Source organism: Rattus norvegicus, chromosome 17 (genome assembly GCF_021556685.1).
Source record: "Rattus norvegicus strain SHRSP/BbbUtx chromosome 17, alternate assembly SHRSP_T2T, whole genome shotgun sequence".
Taxonomy (NCBI): Eukaryota; Metazoa; Chordata; class Mammalia; order Rodentia; family Muridae; genus Rattus; species Rattus norvegicus.
In genome coordinates, this window is record NC_141550.1 from 64260703 (window position 1) to 64281695 (window position 20993).

The window sequence follows — 20993 nt, forward strand, 5'->3', positions numbered from 1 at the left end:
GATGGCAAGAGGCAAACATATGGACCTAAGCAAAAGAAGCCAAGGCTACTTGGCATCTTCAGAGCCAAGTTCACCCACCAAAGCAAATACTGGATATCCAAATACACCAGAAAAGAAAGATTTGGATTTAAAAATCACATTTCATGATGTTGATAGAGGACTTAAGGAAGGACATAAATAACTCCTTTAAAGAAATACAGAACAACACAGGTAAGAGGAAACACAAAAATCCCTGAAAGAATTACAGGAAAACACAACAAAACAGGTGAAGGAATTGAACAAAATCATCCAGGATTTAAAAAGGGAAATAGAAACAATAAAGAAAGCACAAAGGGAGACAACCCTGGAGATAGAAAATCTAGGAAAGAGATCAGGAGTCATAGATGTAAGCATCACTAGCAGAATACAAGAGATAGAAGAGAGAATCTCAGGGGCAGAAGATACCATAGAAAACATTGACACAATGGTCAAAGAAAATGCAAAGTGCACAAAACTCCTAACCCAAAACATCCAGGAAATCCAGGATACATTGAGAAGATCAAACCTAAGGATAATAGCTATAGAAGAGAGTGAAGACTCCCAAATAAAGGGCCAGTAAATATCTTCAACAAAATTATATAAGCAAACTTCCCTAACTAAAGAAAGAGATGCCTATAAACATACAAGAAATCTACAAAACTACAAATAGATTAGACCAAAAAAGAAATCCCTCCCATCACTTAATAGTCAAAACAGCAAATGTACAAAACAAAGAAAGAGTAAAAAAGCAGAAAGGGAAAAAGGTCAAATAACATATAAAGGCAGACATATCAGAATTGCATCAGACTTCTCACCAGAGACTATGAAAGCCAGAAAATCCTGGGCAGATGTCATACAGACCCTAAGAGAACACAAATGCCAACCCAGGTTACTGTATCCTGCAAAACTCTCAATTAACATAGATGGAGAAACCAGGATATTCCATGACAAAACCAAATTTGCACAATGTCTTTCTACAAATCCAGACCTACAAAGGAAAATAGATGGAAAACTCCAACATGAGGAAGGAAACTACATCCTAGAAAAAGCAAAAGAAGAAAGACACACGAGTGTATTTCCACCTCTAACAACAAAAATAATAGGAAACAACAATCGCTATTACTTAATATCTCTTAACATCAATGGACATAATTCCCCGGTAAAAAGACATAGACTAACAGATTGGATATGTAAAGTGGACCCAGCATTTTGCTGCATACAGGAAACATGCCTCAGAGACAAAGACAGACACTACCTCAGAATAAAAAGCTAGAAAACAATTTTCCAAGCAAATGCTCTGAAGATCCAGGCTGGAGGAACCATTATAATATCCAATAAAATTGATATTCAACCATAAGTTATCAAAAAAGATAAGAAAGGACACTTCATATTCATTAAAGGAAAAATCCACCAAGATGAGCATTCAATCCTAACTATCTTTTTTCCAAATGCAAGGGCACCTACATTCATAAAAGAAACTTTACTAAAGCTCAAAGCACACATTGCACCTCACACAATAATAGTAGGAGATTTCAATACCCACTCTCATCAAGGTACAGATCATAAAAACAGAAAATAAACACAGACACAGTGAAACTAACATAAGTTATGAACCAAATGGATTTAACAGACATTTATAGAATATTTCATCCTAAAACAAAAATATATATAACTTCTTCTCAGCACCTTATGGTACCTTCTCCAAAATTGACCAAATAATCAGTCACAAAACAGGTCTCAACAGTTACAAAGAGATTGAAATAATCCCAGGCATCCTATCAGACCACCATGGGCTAAAGCTGGTCTTCAATAACAATAAGGGAAGAACGCCCACATATACATGGAAGTTGAACAATGCTCTACTCAATGATAACCTGGTCAAGGAAGAAATAAAGAAAGAAATTAAAGACTTCTCAGAATTTAATGAAAATGAAGGTACAACATACCCAAACTTATGGGACACAATGAAAGCTGTGCTAAGGGGAAAACTCATAGCTCTGAGTGCCTGCAGAAAGAAACAGGAGAGAGCATATGTCAGCAGCTTGACAGCACACCTAAAAGCTCTAGAACAAAAAGAAGCAAATACACCCAGGAGGAGTAGAAGGCAGGAAATAATCAAACTCAGGGCTGGAATCAACCAAGTAGAAACAAAAAGGACTATACAAAGACTCAACAAAACCAGGAGCTGGTTCTTTGAGAAAATCAAACACTTAGCCAGACTAACTAGAGGGTACAGAAAGAGTATTCCTATTAACAATATCAGAAATGAAAAGGGAGACATAACAACAGAATCAGAGGAAATTGTAAAATCATCAGATCCTACTACAAAACCTATATTCAACGCAACTGGGAAATCAGGATGAGATGGACAATTTTCTAAACCAAGTACCAAAGTTAAATCAGGATCAGATAAACCATATAAACAACCCCATAATTCCTAAAGAAATAGAAACAGTTATTAAAAGTCTCCCAACAACAACAACAACAACAACAACAAAAAGCCCAGGAACAGATGGGTTTGGTACAGCATTCTATCAGACCTTTATAGAAGACCTCATACCAGTAGTGCCCAAACTATTCCACAAAATAGAAACAGAAAGAACACTACCCAATTCCATCTATGAAGTCAAAATTACACTTATACCTAAACCACACAAAGACCCAACAATGAAAGAGAACTTCAGACCAATTTCCCTTTGATGCAAAAATACTCAATAAAATTTTTTGCAAACTGAATCCAAGAACACATCAAAACCATCATCCATCCTGATCATGTAGGCTTCATCCCATGGATTCATGGATGGTTCAATATATGAAAATCCATCAACGTAATCCACTATGAAAACAAACCCAAAGGAAAAAAACCACATGATCATCTCATTAGATGCTGAGAAAGCATTTGATAAAAATTCAACACCCCTTCATGATAAAATTCCTGGAATGATCAGGAATTCAAGGCCCATACCTAAACATTGTAAAAAGCAATATACAGCAAACCATTAGCCAACATTAAACTAAATAGAGAAACATGAACCAATACCACTAAAATCAGGGACTAGACAAGGTTCCCCACTCTCTCCCTGCTTATTCAATATAGTACTTGAAGTCCTAGCCAGAGGAATCAGATAACAAAAGGAGGTCAAAGGGATACAAATTGGAAAGAAAAAGGTCAAAATATCACTATTTGCAGATGATATGATAGTATACTTATGTAACCACCAAAGTTCCACCAGAGAACTACCAAGCCTGATAAACAACTTCAGCAAAGTGGCTGGGTATAAAATTACCTCAAACAAATCAGTAGCCTGCCTCCACTCAAAGGATAAACAGGCTGAGAAAGATATTAGGGGAATGACACCCTTCACAATAGTGTCAAATAACATAAAATACCTCAATGTGACTCTAACCAAGCAAATGCCAGATCTCTATGACAAGAACTTCAAGTCTCTGAAGAAAGAAATTGAAGATCTCAGAAGATGGAAAGACCTCCCATGCTCATGGATTGGCTGGATTAATATAGTAAATATGGCCATCTTGCCAAAAACATCTACAGATTCAATGAAATCCCCATCAAAATTCCAACTCAATTCTTCATAAAGTTAGAAAGAGCAATTTGCAAATTCATTTGGAATAACAACAAAACTCAGGATAGTGAAAACTATACTGAACCATAAAAGAATTTCTGGAGGAATCACTATCCCTGACCTCAAGCTGTATTACAGAGCAATAGTGTTAAAAACTGTATGGTATTGGTACAGAGACAGGCAAGTCCATCAGTGGAATAGAACTGAAGGCCCAGAAATGAACTCTATGGTCACTTGATCTTTGACAAAGGAGCTAAAACCATCCAGTAGAGAGAAGAGCATTTTTAACAAATGATGCTGGTTCTACTGGAGCTCAGCATATAGAAGAATGCAAATCAATCCATTGTTATCGTCCTGTACAAAGCTTAAGTCCAAGTGGATCAAAGACCTCCACGTCAAACCAGATATAGTTGGGAAAAGCCTCAAACACATGGGCACTGGGGAAAATGTCCTGAACAGAACACAAATGGCTTATGCTCTAAGATCAAAAATCAACAAATAGGATGTCATAAAACTCAAAGCTTCTGTAAGCAAAGGACACTGTCATTAGGACAAAACAGCAACCAACAGATTGTGAAAAGATCTTTATCAATCCTACATCCAATAGAGGACTAATATCCAAAATATACAGACAATTGAAGAAGTTAGACTCCAGAGAGCCAAATAACCCTATTAAAATGGGGTACAGAGCTAAACAAAGAATTCTCAGCTGAGGAATATCAAATGGCTGGGAAGCACCTAAAGAAATGTTCAACATCCTTAGTCATCAGGGAAATGCAAATCAAAACAACCCTGAGATTCCACCTCACACCAGTCAGAATGGCTAAGATCAAAAACTCAAGTGCAGATTATAAAACCAGACAAATCAAGTTAACTAGAAAAACTATAGATCTGACAATGATGAAGAACTCATTGCTGAAGAAAAATTAGCTGGAACTCACTAGCCACAGCTAATTTTACTCCTGCCTCTTTTATTAAATGGAAAATGCAAACAAGTTTTTAATTGCATTAAGGAAGTTTTTAATAAGGAATTCTGGTGCTTCAACTACTCAGAGCACATTCTAATAGATTGTAAAACCATTAACAAAAGGTCATCAATAGGGAACTATTGATTTATTATAGGTATTAGGACAGAAGATAAAATATTGACTGGGTTTATGCATATAGAACTTCACTAATCACTTAGTTATGTTTTTAACTCTCAATGAACCTGTGGAGCTGTGACAGGTGATAAATGTTTAGCCAGATAATTACTCCTAACGAATATGCATGTAAATATTCGGTCTCGTAAACTTCTTATTCGATTTATAATTTATAACTTGTGACAAATTGTTTACCATGGAAGCATGTATTCTGATAGCTATATAAGTGTTGAGGACAAAGAGAAGGGAGAGATTTTTCCTTATCCCCCCTTTTCATTCATTCTGCTTTCCCCCTTTTTAGAGAGCTTTCATAGGAGACTTCTTACAAAGTCGAAATAAACACTAAAATCACTTTTCAAAGTGTCCCTTTTTCTTCCTGTGATGTCAACTAGCAGACTGAAAGTTAGAGCTGTGCAGATCCTGCTGAAATGGAACAAAGGCTACATTGCTTAATCACCACCCCACCCTACCCAACACACACACACACACACACACACACACACACACACACACACACACACACACCTCTGCTGTTAGGCTGCAGTTGTTTGATTTTGGGGGTTTTTTGAATATATTTTTTAATTTACATTTCAAATGTTATCCCCTTTTTCGGTTTCCTCTCCAAAAACCCCATATCCTGTTCCCCTTCCCCCTTCTTCTACTTGCAGTTGTTAATCTCCTAATCCAGTGGCTTTTAACCCTCAGAATTAGCAAGAAAGTTTTTATGACTTTTTAGAAGTTATCATTAGTATTCAGTGTAGTTAGAGAGCTAGAATGTCCAGAACCTATCAATCTTTAAACCCTCACCAGAGTTCTACTCTGTGCCTTCCTTCAACATGTCCAGTTCCTGGGAGGTTCCTGGGACTTGCCCACGATCTTGGTAAAACTATTGGATGCAGGAATGGTGTTCTGGGCAGCACCACAGTTATCACACTACAGCTTCACAGAAGGATCATTCACAGTCTCCTGGGTGGCAGTGATGGCATAAATCATGTTTATGAGTCCCTCCATGATGACAAAGTTGGCATGGATGACCTTGTCAAGGAGTGCTAAGTAGTTCGTTGTGCAGAAGACATTGCTAACAATCTTGAGTAAGTTATCACATTTCTTTCTGGTTACAAACATGGATTAACAAGCAGGAAGGGCAGACATGATGACCCTTTTAGTTCCAGTCTTCATGTGTGCACTAACTTATCCATAGTGGAAAATACACAGTAGATTCTGTAGCAGAATTGGCAGGAGTATCACCTCATTTGATGATGGCAGGATCTCACTTTTGGGAGATGGAAATGGTCTTCCCCTCCTTCATGGCAGGCTTTCTGTCTTCTATCTTGACTATGGGAAGGAACTTGCTGTGGGTAGAATCATATGTGTAATTAAGGTCATTGTTGATGAATATCAGAGTTGAAGGCAACCTTGGTGACAAGTGTGTCCAAATTAATTCACTCCAACTTGCACCATCCCGACCCAGGGTCAAGATTGGCACTGCTCAAGAAGATGCTGCTGGCCGTGGAACAGGGAGGCACAGAGAGCCCATTTGTTTAAAAACAAAACCTCAATTCCAGGAGTGAGGGACATTCTACTCTGGCTTATTTGTGGAGTTAGAATAATTTTTGTCGTCAGTATTGTGAGCAAATAAGTATGTCACCAATATAAAAAGAATATAAATCCAGCAATAAACCATTTGTAAACAAGGATATAAGTAAGTTACCACAAAATGGAAAGAGGAAAACTGGCTACCTAAATTTCAGCTATCTTTGTAAATGGCTAAAAGAAAAAGTAACCAATTCAAAGTTCTATAATATTATCTCACATGTTATGTATTACTTTCAAGTTTTGCTAAGCTGATGAGAAGATTAGTGAATTGAAGAACTACACATAGTAAATACAGACAAACACGTGTGCAGAGCCACCAAATTAGAAATAACAATTGCTCGTATTCAGATAAATCAGAATGACAGGTGGCAAAACACTATATTGCTTTACTAGAACCTACAAAAATAATGAAGGTCACAGTTACGGGAGAGTCATAAATTTGGAGGACACAGTCCTCCAAATAAAAAGCCAGTATATAAAGACACAAAGATACTTAAAACGCAGAAGATTCACACGACTAAATCCCTATAGTTGCAAACTGTACCATACACTGTGGAATCTAGCTTCTGTCACAGCAGCTGGAGCAATCATGATATCCTAAGGGCACACTATGGTCAGGAAAATTAACAAAGGCTTTTAAAAATATTTATTATTCCTGAACAAAACACCCATGGCTTACGCTCTAAGATCAAGAATTGACAAATGGGATCTCATAAAACTGCAAAGCTTCTGTAAGGCAAAGGACACTGTGGTTAGGACAAAACGGCAACCAACAGATTGGAAAAAGATCTTTACCAATCCTACAACAGATAGAGGCCTTATATCCAAAATATACAAAGAACTCAAGAAGTTAGACCACAGGGAAACAAATAACCCTATTAAAAAATGGGGCTCAGAGCTAAACAAAGAATTCACAGCTGAGGAATGCCGAATGGCTGAGAAACACCTAAAGAAATGTTCAACATCTTTAGTCATAAGGGAAATGCAAATCAAAACAACCCTGAGATTTCACCTCACACCAGTGAGAATGGCTAAGATCAAAAACTCAGGGGACAACAGATGCTGGCGAGGATGTGGAGAAAGAGGAACACTCCTCCATTGTTGGTGGGATTGCAAACTGGTACAACCATTCTGGAAATCAGTCTGGAGGATCCTCAGAAAATTGGACATTGAACTGCCTGAGGATCCAGCTATACCTCTCTTGGGCATATACCCAAAAGATGCCCCAACATATAAAAAGGACACGTGCTCCACTATGTTCATTGCAGCCTTATTTATAATAGCCAGAAGCTGGAAAGAACCCAGATGCCCTTCAGCAGAGGAATGGATACAGAAAATGTGGTACATCTACACAATGGAATATTACTCAGCTATCAAAAACAATGACTTTATGAAATTCGTAGGCAAATGGCTGGAACTGGAAAATATCATCCTGAGTGAGCTAACCCAAACACAGAAAGACATACATGGTATGCACTCACTGATAAGTGGCTATTAGCCCAAATGCTTGAATTACCCTAGATGCCTAGAACAAATGAAACTCAAGACGGATGATCAAAATGTGAATGCTTCACTCCTTCTTTAAAAGGGGAACAAGAATACCCTTGGCAGGGAATAGAGAGGCAAAGATTAAAACAGACACAGAAGGAACACCATTCAGAGCCTGCCCCACATGTGGCCCATACATATACAGCCATCCAATTAGACAAGATGAATGCAGCAAAAAAGTGCAGGCCGACAGGAGCCGGATGTATATCGCTCCTGAGAGACACAGCCAGAATACAGCAAATACAGGGGCGAATGCCAGCAGCAAACCACTGAACTGAGAACGGGACCCCTGTTGAAGGAATCAGAGAAAGAACTCGAAGAGCTTGAAGGAGCTCGATACCCCTTATGAACAACAATGCCAATCAACCAGAGCTTCCAGGGACTAAGCCACTACCTAAAGACTATACATGGACTGACCCTGGACTCTGACCTCATAGGTAGCAATGAATATTCTAGTAAGATCACCAGTGGAAGGGGAAGCCCTTGGTCCTGCTAAGACTGAACCCCCAGTGAACGTGAGTGTTGGGGGGAGGGCAGTAATGGGGGGAGGGTGAGGAGGGGAACACCCATAAAGAAGGGGAGGGGGAGGGATTAGGGGGATGTTTGCCTGGAAACCGGGGAAAGGGAATAACACTCGAAATGTAAATAAGAAACACTCAAGTTAATAAAAAGCTCTCTTTGTTAAAAAAAATATTTATTATTATTACTTTATTTTATCTAGTTGCAAAGATCACACAGAAAGAGCTTCTGGGGTCTTCTTACTCGTGAAAGAATATCCTAAAGGAACCAAGACAGGAGACCTATGATTTTTTTTCCTCTAACACACAATGTCACATTACTAATGCATCCTGGACACTGGGCAGGCAGATGGACATTTTATTCATCCATAGCACAGTTCTCAAGATTTTGATACATTTAGAAAATGCCTAATAGGCAGCTTAATTCACGGGTGTTTCTGTTTACAGCCTACGTAAGAGATACTTGCTGGATTTGCTTTTCATTTTTTCATTTTCTTTTCCTTTCTCTTCTCTCCTCCCCACTCCATTCTCTTTTTTTGTAAAGGGCTTCTGTGATGTGGTATATCTATTTCTCCAAGCCAAAGTAAATGTTTATACATGGTACTAAATTACAGTAGGAAACTAATCAAATCTACTAGGTCGCATGTAGTCTTTTGGGGCTACATCTCAAAAGAAAACTACTTCTCCCTCCCCCAGCTAATACCAATTGCCAATAACTTCTCACATAGGTACAGAACTTCATGAGATCCTTCCCTATTCATGCTAAAGCTGGCTTGATCTTACATAAGTTTTGTGCATGTAACACAGATGTTAAGTGTTCATGCATGCAAATGCCTAGTTATGTTCAGCAAATGTTGTTTCATTGTAAGTGTCTGCTACTGAATCCTATTCTTTTGGTGAAGGAGTGTGAGACAGATATCTCATTTACAGTGCACCAGAATCTATTTTACTATGCAGATTGGCCAGCTGTGGGTCTCTTCATTAATCACCAGTCTACTACAAAAAGAAGCTTCTCTAATGAGAATTGAAAAAATACACTGATATATGAATATAAAGATAAAAATTTAGGGTATAGTTTACTGTTATCTATTTAGTAGATAATGGTATTAGGCTCTCCTCTAGGACCTAAAACCTATCAAGCCCATGTTTTTTTTTTTTTGACCCAGTTAATGGTACCAGGTATGAGTTCCATCTCATGAAATGGAATTTAAATCCAGTTAGAAAGTAGTTTGTTATCCCTTAATATTTGTGCTACTGTTTCACCATGGCCTATTTGTCCAGTCAGTAACTATTACAACTCAGAGGATTCAAAGCTGTGCATGATGTTCAATGTGGGGAGAGGGTGTGGCATCGGTCCCAAGATGGCACCCGGGACTGCAGCTAAGTCTCATGACTAGCACCTGACTTCCTCACACACCTGAAACTAGCCACGTCCATTGTGAGAGCTGCGCAGGCGCACCATGACGCAAGATCAGGCCATGTGACGTGGACCTATGAACTGAGATTACGCAGTCTGGACTGAGGAGGGGGAGTTGAGGGAGGATATAAGGGAGTGTGCTCCAGGGCTGGGGGAGAGAAGAAAAGAAGAGAGAGATTGCTGCTTGCATGCAGAAAGAAAGGTTCCTGAATAAACTGCTTTGAGACAGAAGGGACAAGTGGTGGTCCGTACGGGGTCCCTCCTCCTTGGTTCAGAACTCATCACAGTCAGGGCAGCTAGCCAGTAAGTTCCCAGGTAAGTGGGACAAGAAAAGCTCTCGGATTGAGACTATAAGGTTCCCAGTTTTGGGACAAGTCGCACCAAGCACAATGGGGAACTCAACATCAGCTCAGACAGTTCGCCAAGCCCTCAAGGATTTGTTAAAAGCGAAAGGAATTGGGCTAAAGAAAGAAATAGTAGAGAATTTTTTAAAAGCAGTGGACCAGGTTTCTCCGTGGTTTCTGGTGACAGGACATCTTACAATGCCCAGTTGGAAGAAATTAGGGAAAGATTTGAGGTTTGCCAAGGAGCAGGGGGTTTTACCAAAAGGAGTGCTGCCAGTGTGGAAATATTCAGGACTGCGTGTCACCCCCATTCCATTTGTGAATCTCAGTCGTGCTGCTCAGATATCCCATAATATATCTCAGTATCTTACAGGAATTTGGTCTCAACACTTTGATGGACTAGTTCAGGAATTGAGACAATCCATCGTCTATATCAGCTCCACCCGAATGGACGGTCACTGTGGAAGTGATGGGAAAGGGGAAGTTTAAAGGTGTCGGCCAGAGTTACCGGACCGCAAAGTCAGCTGCAGCAGGAAGAGCCCTCTGCAGTCTCAAAGCTAACCAGCCTCTGGTTCCTAACAGCTGAAGCTTTCAGACTCACAGGCGGCAAGGCAGTGGACCAGAACCATAGCAGCACACCACAAAGGATGATTCAAGCCAACACAGAGTATGTCCTTAGCTGGAGGACTGGCCGATTAGATTGCCGCCATTGCCTCATGGCTGAAAGAATGAGCTGGACTTGCTGGACTTGCTCTATGCCTGATTCTTATTAGCGTCCTGGCCTTTTGGTGTATGTGCTGTATACAGTTTTGTCAGCGCAGAACTCAAGCCTTAATGATACAGGCTTTTGCAGCGGTGGAGATGGGACAGTCTCCTCAAGTGTGGCTTGGCATGCTAGAGAAGTAGTCAATGAAGGATAAGACTCCCTGGGCGTGTCACCAACCTAAGACAGGGATCAAACCTAAGCTGTTTGTCTCCCGATGACGGGTAAGGGGCATTGCTGCAGGGGGCAACCTAAGACAGGCATTCTCTCTGCCAAAAACATAAAGAAGGGGGAGATGTGGGGAGCGGGTGTGGCAGCAGTCCCAAGATGGCGCCCAGGACTGCAGCTAAGTCTCATGACTAGCACCTGACTTCCTCACATACCTGAAACTAGCCACATCCATTGTGAGAGCTGCGCAGGCGCACCATGATGCAAGATCAGGCCATGTGACGTGGACCTATGAACTGAGATTACGCAGTCTGGACTGAGGAGGCAGAGTTGAGGGAGGATATAAGGGAGTGTGCTTGGGGGGTAGGAGATTGCTGCTTGCATGCAGAAAGAATGGTTCCTGAATAAACTGCTTTGAGAAGAACGTCGTGGTATCGCTCATTTCTGTGGGACGGAGACGGAGACGACAGTTCAAAACATCATGCACAGACCCTTACAGAACTATGGAAGCTAGACAGTATGAACGAAGCTTTCAGGTGAGTACCAGCTTGATTTCTTGTGTCCCATGACTCATGGATGTGGCATCTTCAGGAACAGAATCTTCTCATCAATTTCTGAATGGTAATAGCCTGTATTTTGTGGGTGTCTATTGGACCCCACTGACCAACGATTTGTTTAAAAAAAAAAAAGCAGAGTCCACACTTGGCACTAGATTTTTTTTTTATTTGATAGCCTCTGTTGTGTGTGAGGCACTTAAGTTTTCTTTCCTCGAGCAGGCACTGGGAAGAAAACATGCAAATGTTTAAGCTTACCAATGTTGCTAGGTAACAACTGTTACCTAAGGATGCTCTTTCTATAGGGTATACCTCACAACTCAGATTTCCCTGTGTGGGACATGGTGATAAGCCTAGGTAGGTTGGCAGTGAAAGGTTAACATGGAGTTCAGAAATAAGTGACCAATAGTGAGGGTAGGAAAGTAGTGATGTCTTTATTTTCCATTAAAAAGAAGGTCTTCATCTCTGAGACAAAGCCCCAAACACCACTGGGCTTCTGTGATGGCCCTGGAAAGAGAATTGAATGGAAGGATTGCCTGGCATGTAGGTGCGAGACTGCAGACAAATATGATTATGATCTCCTGTTATATGATCCTGACAATGAATTCCATTCTGCAGTGTGTCTGGGGAAAGTAAGTGAAGTGCAGAGTCTCTTAAAGGAGAAAAAATACAATGTAAACGACAGAGATGGTAACAACAGGTAAGCGAGGGTTTGTGAATAATGGGTGAGGGACTGTGGGGACAAAGAATGATGAGAGAGAAGCCCAGCAATTCTGACTCCGTTGGAGACAGTGAGTGGGAGGACCCAGATGTGATTTCTGACTTGTGCAGTCTCCTCTGCCCTGGCAACCTACACATCAGGCAGGGTCAGTGTCAGGCTGTCTTCAGGAGCAGCCACACAAGTCCAACGTGCTAGCTGGTTTCCCATCGCTTTTGGAGATACACACACACACACACACACACACACACACACACACACACACACACACTGCATAAGAGGGATAGTCTTTATTACGTATCTACCTCAGATCTAAAACTTACTCAAATCAAATATGAATTGTGGAGTGGGCTGTAAATCCAATCAGGAAGCAAATGACCCTTGGATATCAGCATAAGTCCATTCACATGTTCTTTACCAAGGAACATTCAACGAAATTTTGAAAGGGGCAGGCACTGGGTCCTCCTCTTCCTGTCTTTCCTTTAGGTATTGCTCACAGGTACAATAACAGTTATTATCATTTTCACTTCAGTAGATTTTTCGTATTTTTGTGTGATTCTTCTTCCTTCGTGGAGCTCTGAATTACTCACTACTGACCATTTTCACGGTAGGCTTTGTTGTCAGGCTTGGTCATTTGCAAATTACTTCTGATATCTCCTATGACTTCTGAGAGAAGAGAAGAGATCCCATTGGCAGACTTCACAGGTTACAAAGCAACAAACACATCTTACTTGCCAGATTTTATTACGAACTGAGGTAAATCAGAGTCTCCTAAATTTCACTATGAAAGGATATTGACTCTCATGGATCTGCTATCATTTACTTCACCAATTCATGTTTCTGGGTGATTTGTTTTACCCCAAAACAGAGCATAACCAATGTCCAAAGCAAAAATCTACCCTCGTTCACTGAACTCCCAGAGCTGCAGCAGGCAGAGATATGTGTGCTCCCCAGCCATGTGCAAGCCACCCACGGTAGCTTGACTAGTTTTCACTATGTGGATAGTTTGTATCAACTTGCTACAAACTAAAGTCATCTGACAGGAGGAAAGCTAAATTAAGAAAATGCCTCCAGGGCTGGAGAGATTGCTCAGCCGTTAAAGAAAAATATAAGAAGCTGCCTCCAGGGGCTACAGAGGTGGCTCATTGGTTAAGAGCACTGACTGCTCTTTCAGAGGACCTGGGTTCAATTCCACACACTCACGTGGCAGCTCAAAACTGTGTGTAATTCCAAGATCTGACACCCTCACACAGACATACATGCAGGTAAAACACAATGTACAGAGAGTAAAATAAATGAATAAATTATTTAAAAATGGTGTAACAAAAGAAAAGAACTCCATAAAGACAAGTCTGTAGGGCATTTTCTTAATTAGCGATTGCTGGGTAGGGCCTGGCCCATTGTGGATGGTGCCATGCTTGGGCTGATGATCCTGGTTTCTATACGAAAGAAAGCTGAGCAAGAGATTGGGAGAAAGCTAGTAAGCAGCACTCCTCCATGGCCTCCATAAGCTCCTGTGTACAGGTTTCTTGCCCTGTTTGAGTTCCTGCCCTGACTTCCTTAAGCAATGGACTATTATCTGGAAGTGTAAGTTGAAATCTACCCTTTTGCCCCCAAGTTGCTTTGGTCACAATATTTCATCACAGCAATAGTAACCCTAACGAGGACAGTCACTATTTACATTATAATTTGCACTATTACCTTTGTGTTGCTAGGTAATAGCTAGATAGCTTTTAAGACGACAGAGGAATTGCACTTAATTTGACATTTGCAATTATATATATATATATATATACATGTGTGTTTGTTGAAATAGTGTTGATTAATTAAGAGACACCTCTCATTTCTACAGAACTGCTTTGCATTTTGCATCCTGTTATGGAAAGGCAGAAATAGTAAATATTCTAATGGAAAATGATTGTGAAATTAATGCGCTTGACAATCAGAAGACAACACCATTGATAAAGGTAGACAAAATTCATAAATTTCAGCTGAAATGGATTTAGTGTAAATATTTAGAAGAACTTATCAAATTTAAATGTAACTAACTGGCATCCAGAAAGATGATTCAGGGGTCAAGAGCACTGGCTGGTCTCCCCAGCACATGTTTAATGCCTACCATGCACATGGTGGCTTACAACTGTCTTGTAATGCCAGTCCCAGAGCATCTGATACTCTCTTCTCACCTCTGAGGGCACTGTACAGCATGGCGCACAGACTTACAAGCAGGCAAGACACCCATTCACATGAAGTAATTCAAAACACATAACAAGTTGGTGAGAACTATGAAGTATTTGTATTTAATTTCTAAAGCTGACAATGTACTTTTGATACCATACTAACAGGCAGTACAGATGTGTGAAGAAAACATTGTATCTTTACTCCTTGAACATGGGGCTGACCCAAACATAAAGGATGCAAATGGCAACACAGCTTTGCATTACGCAGTTTATGTGGGCAAACCAGCCATTGCTGCCAATCTGCTACCCTATGGAGCAAACATCGAAGAAAAGACTAAGGTAAAGTTCACAGAACTTGAATTTCAGAATATTCTAAAAATGCACATTTGAAAAACAACATATAGCATTTCTTTCTTTCTTTCTCTTTTTCTCTCCTCTTCCTCCTCCTCCTCTTCCTCCTCTCCTCCTCCTCCTCTTCCTCCTCCTCTTCCTCCTTCCTTCTTGCCAGTTTTGAGGCTGAGGCAGGTTTATTTTTTCATAGTCTGCTTTTATACCATTTTAATTACATGCAAGTCATAAGGTCAATTCTAGGTTAAGGGAACAACCAAGACAATAAACACAAATAGTCAAGGAACAAGCAAGGCATTTCTTTTTTTTTTTCTTGTTGTTTTCTTTTTTAATTGATTATTTTATTTATTTACATTTCAAATGTTATCCCCCTTCCTGGCTTCCCCTCCACAAGCCCCCTATTCCCTCCCCCTCCCCCTTGCTTCTATGAGGCTGCTCCTCCACCCACCCACTCCCACCTCACCACCCTAGCATTCCCCTATTCTGGGGGATAGAGCATTCACATGGCCCCTTCCCATTGATGCAACATGTAGCATTCTGAGGCAGAAGCAAGAAGATATCTGTGTGTTCATGGTTGTTCTGTTCTACGATGCAAGTTCCAGGCCACTCAGAGTGAGATCCTTTCTAGAAAGAAAGGGGGGGATGGAGGAAGGGAGGAAGGAAGGAAGGAAGGAAGGAAGGAAGGAAGGAAGGAAGGAAGGAAGGAAGAAAGGAAGGAAGGGAAAGAAAAAAGAAAGAAAAGGTGAGATATGATGGTTGATTTTCCATGTTTACAGTCTCAGTTGTTCCTGACTGGAACATGTTGAAATACCTTTTTATTCAAATACTGATAGTTTGGTTAGGGATGAAGGCTTATGGCCATTTTCCCTCTTAGTGTATGGACCCTATTTGGCTTAGTCATTTGCAGGCCCTGTGTATGCTGCCAGTGTCTATGAGTCTCGTTGTGTCTAGAAGGTCTTGTTTCCTTGGTGTTTTCTATCCTCATTGGCCCTTACAATCTTTCCATTTCCCCTTCCATAGAGTTCACTGAGCCTGAGAGGAGAAATTTGGTGAAGACAAGTTCTCTTACTCTGCCCAGTAGTGGGTCTTGGTACTTGTTCCTATCCACTGTCAGAGAAAACTTCTTTGATGATACCTGAGTAAGACACTGACCTATGAGGGTAGGAGAATGTCATTAGATTTTTTTTTCTTTAATCCTATTTTACAGTCCAGACTTCATCCCTCTCCTGGTCTATTCCCCTACCACTCCCCATCCCATACCTCCTTGCCCACCCCAGTCTCCAAGAGGATGTTCCCAATCCCCCCACCCACTCCACCAGGCCTCCCCACTCCCTGGGGCCTCAAGACTCTCAATGATTAGATGCATCTTCTCTCACTGAGGCCAGACTAGGTAATCCTCTGCTGAATATGTATCAGTGTCCTCATATCAGCTAGTGTATGATTCCTGGTTTGTGGCTCAGTGTCTGAGAGACCTCGGGGTCTAGGTCAGTTGTTACTGCTTGTCTTCCCATGGAACAGTCTCCTCCTGGCTTTTTCCAACTTTTCCCCAATTCAACTACAGGGGTCCCTGGCTTCTGTACATTGGTTGGGTGTTAGTATCTGCATCTGACTCTTTCAACTGCTTGTTGGGCCTCTCAGAGGGCAGCCATGCTAGGCTCCTGTCTGTAAGCTCACCACAGCATCAATAACAGTCTCAGGGCCCCAGATCTAACATTGAGCTGGATGCCAATTTGGGCCTGCCACTGGACTTCCTTTCATTCATATTCTTCTCCAGTTTTGTCTCTGCAGTTCCTTCAGACAGGAACTATTCTGGGTCAGAGGTTTTGGCTGTGGGATGGCAACCTCATCCCTGCACTTGATGTCCTGTTCATTCACTGGAGGTGGACTCTACAAGTTCCCCCTCAACACAGTAGAACACGTCATCCAAGGTCCCTCCCTTTGAGTCCTGAGAGTCATTCACCTCCCAGATCTCTGGTACATTCTAGAGGGTCATTTTATTGGTACATTTCTTTAGAAGAACAGTAGTATTTGGTGTTTTTGTAGACCATGGCCTATCAAGTCTCAATGATATGGCCACCCAAGCAGTGTCAGGCTGGGGTTCCATTTTGGGGTGTGAACTTTATATTCAGTTGTATATTAGATGGTAACTACAGCAACTTTTGTGCCAATATTGTACCATCACATCTTGCAGACTGGTCACTGTCATTAACCAAAGGTTAGAAGCTATATACAATTGATAACCACTAAAAAAGGAAGAATTCGTCTTTTCCAATAGAGTCTCACTGGGTATACAAAGCACATTTAAGTTTCTTTCCTCATTCTGAGCTTTCCCTTATATCCTTCCTTGTTTTATTTCAAAAGCCCATTATTGTTTGTATATATATGTGCACGCGCGCGCGCGTGCGCGTGTGTGTGTGTGTGTGTGTGTGTGTGTGTGTGTGTGTGTATAATATTACTTGTATGTATGTTTTCAGGGCTTACCACTTGGTATTGGATTACAAATTGGTGTTCTTTTCCCCAAGGAAACTATTTCAACTACTCCTATCATTCGTCAGTTGCCAGCAGTTCTTTGTGTAGGATGGAGACCTTGTGTCTTTCCCTGTTCACTCTGGCATGCCCATCGGTGGTGTCCTCATCCAGCTCATGTTTGGGCAGTCATGTTGATGAGACTTTGCGGGTACAGCTTCTGACATTATTAAGAGACACGATTTCACAGCAAACTCCCTGATTCTCTGGATCCTACAATCTTTTCAGCTTCTCTCCCACAATGTCCCCTGAGCCCTGGATGTGAGAATGTTTTATAAAAGTATCTATTGGGACTGGGCTCTGCATTTGATTGGTTATGGTTTTCTCTAGTGGTCACAGCCTGTTGCAAAGACAAGTTTCCATGATAAGGTATGAAACCTGCACTTACCTGTAAGTATAAGTTTTCAAAGGCCAATTTCAATACCACAGGACAAAATGAGTCAGGATGTTAGGTGTGGAGTCTGTTCCTTTCGATGGAAACTACACTTGTGCATCACAGTAAACTGGACAGGGTCATGAAGTTTTTAAGTACAGGCTTCTTTGGAGATATATATATATATATATATATATATATATATATATATATATATATATATATTATTTTTTCAGTAAATCTAATAAGGCCTAAAAGTGAATGCTTAAAAATAACTTTGTGATTGTGAAACAAATCCCAGGTAAGAACCACTGGATCTCAAAAGCTTTAGACATCGCTAAAAGAGCTGGGGTTTTATTAGGAATTATACCCTTCTACACTTTCCTATTGAATATGACTCCAATCCTCCTCTTTCCCTGTCACCTGGGTAAAGAAGTTGAAAACATCATTAATTATAGAACCAACCATAATGTATCTGTCACAAGTCAGAGGACATTTACAAATATCTTATTTGTAGTTTCTTTTTTATTTAATATGGAAAGGAGAATTTTAAATTACTTCTGTCTCCTTGCTATCGCTCAGGTCATCAGATCGACAAATACTCATTACAGTAATGCTTTTTCAATGAGAATAACAACATGGCATGGATTACAAGATTTCAGCGAATGTTTAGTTAATGGAGCCATAGCACTGCCAGAGTGGCCATTGGAAACACTAAAACGCACAAAATAAAAGAATATGGCAATGAGAATCTTTTCACCTGTGTAGTTCCATCCGTCTTGTGCTGTTATTCATAAGTGTGTATCTGGGTTGATATGAGTACAATGTCCAAGGGAGAAGACCAGAAGAAAATATTGACTCCTTTAAAGTTGAAGTCACAGCTCTGAAGCACCTGACATGAATGCCCGGAGCAGGAATCTGGTCCTCTGCAAGAGGAACACATGTTCTTAACCACTGTGCTCTCTCCAGCGCCTTGTAACTATTTCTTGACATAAGGATGTGGTTCACGAGGAGAGGACTTGCCTAGCATCCATAAGGCTGTGGGTTCAGTACTGCCTTAGTTAGGGTTTTGCATTGCTGTAAAGAGAAACCATGACCAATGCAACTCTTATAAATGACAACATTTAACTGGGGCTGGCTTACAGGTTCAGAGATTCAGTCCATTGCTATCAAGACAGGAAGCACGGCAACATCCAGGCAGACATGGATGCTGGAGAAGGAGCTAAGAGTTCTACATCTTGATCCAACTGCAGACAGGAGAGAACTGACTGTCTCACAGGCATCTAGGAGCAGGGTCTCCAAGCCCACCCCACAGTGACACACTTTCTCCAACAAAGCCACACCTCCTAATATTGCCACTCCCTGGGTCAAGCATATTCAGAGCACCACAAATACTTACAGCCTTAAGGAATACTTTAATCTGCAACATAAATAATGACGATCTTATTGGAAAACTCTGTAAGACTTCCTAGGTAAATCACAATTATGACCAGAGAGGTTGTGCATATTGCACACAACATATAGTCTTTTTCTTGTGCTTTAGGCACATAAGCAATAATTACATTAAAACTGATACAATACAGATAATTGTTCAAGTTTTTGTTGATAAACTATCGTCTTTTTTATTTCTGCTTTATGTGTCAACTAAAGGAAAAGGAACTTACACAGAAGCCAAAGGGGACAAAAAACACAAACGAGTTCAAGATACTATAGTTCCAGTGAGGAGGCTCATATAGAAGGTTCATGCTTTAGACTAAGGCCTTACTTACAAGAACTGTAGAAATAGAACATTGATATGGGGCTATCATCAGAGAGATTGGATTCGTGTGTTAGGTTGTCTGATGGTTAAAATAATTTTCTGTAATCACATAATAAACTGAGTCTACTTAGAGAAAAGTGTCAGAGTTGTTTTGAGGCCTTTTACTTAAAGTAAAGTCTGTTTCCTTGGTGAGGGATTGTAACAGGGGTCTTCAGTACTCGGCACCACAGATAGAATGCACAACCCCCCCCCCTTTATGATGACAGCTTATTGGAAAGCTTTACGCATTGTCTGCCTAAAACCATTCTGTCACACACTAACATCTACTCCACTGAAGCATTGATAAAGAGGATTTAAGTAAAATTAAACAGTCCTGTAGAATACTAAAGAAAATCGACCATCTCGCCATTTATTTTAAACAGTCATATACAGCAGTACACTTAGAATACAGACAGAAAGCCTGCTGTAGAAAAAAACGTTTACTTTGTTTATTTGAGAAAATACTGAGGGGTTGGGGATTTAGCTCAGGGTAGAGCGCTTGCCTAGCAAGCGCAAGGCCCTGAGTTCGGTCCCCAGCTTCGAAAAAAAAGAAAAAAAAAAAAAAAGAAAATACTGAAACCCTTTGCTACTTTGGGTCTGGAGTTGCTGAGGTAAAACTGTAACTTCTCCGGGGCTGGGGATTTAGCTCAGTGGTAGAGCGCTTACCTAGGAAGCGCAAGGCCCTGGGTTCGGTCCCCAGCTCCGAAAAAAAGAACAAAAAAAAAAAAAAAAAAAAAACTGTAACTTCTCCCTAACCTCAAGGTTGTGCTTCAGATGGGAGCAACTTACATGACTCCAAAATACCACGCAATAAACTCTGTCGAGGGAGCGAAGCCTCGTGTAACCAGCAGATGTCTCAAGTGAGAAATCGGGTTGGGACTACCATGGGCAAGAAAGAAGGAGCAAAAGGAGAAGGGAGTGGCGAGGGAGAGATAGAAGAAAGCTGGTGATCTGCTCTGGCGCACAGGGGAAGTTTATAAGGACGTCTAAAGGATTTTCAGCTCAGCTGCAGAAGTTTGTGAACGATTAATTGATTTCCTAACAGGATGGCTTCAGTCCTCTATTACTGGCCCTCAGAGAAAACCAACTCCTAATGGCAGAATTTTTAATAAGAAGAGGAGCAGATATAAATGTGTCTGATGAGCAACAAAGGTATTCTTTGAGATTTTTAAACACCTTAAGTGGCATATTAGAATGGAAATTAATCACTAGGTTAATTGAAAAAATAACAATATAATCAAATTAAGTTTATTATAAAATGATAGAATTTTGGCTTTATTATTTTTTAGAATGAAATTTTTATTTTAATTTATTTATTACATTTTATCTTGTGGAGTGATGGTATGGGCTGGAGATGTGGACATTCGCCCTGGCACATACGTGGGAGTCAGAGGACAG

General features: G+C 40.6%; 1 protein-coding gene across 6 annotated transcripts in view; it reads left to right on the forward strand.

The window, feature by feature from the left end:
- The first annotated feature begins 11959 nt into the window (after positions 1-11959).
- Poted (POTE ankyrin domain family member D) overlaps positions 11960-20993 on the forward strand; it is a 33554-nt gene continuing 24520 nt past the window's right edge. Inside the window, exons 1-6 of one of the 6 annotated variants that reach the window (XM_087591564.1) lie at positions 11987-12199; positions 12271-12352; positions 12903-13126; positions 14223-14337; positions 14716-14889; positions 20641-20747. In XM_087591564.1, the coding sequence (XP_087447690.1) occupies positions 14278-14337; positions 14716-14889; positions 20641-20747 (341 nt within the window). In that variant the 5' untranslated portion in view covers positions 11987-12199; positions 12271-12352; positions 12903-13126; positions 14223-14277. 6 annotated transcript variants of the gene reach the window in all.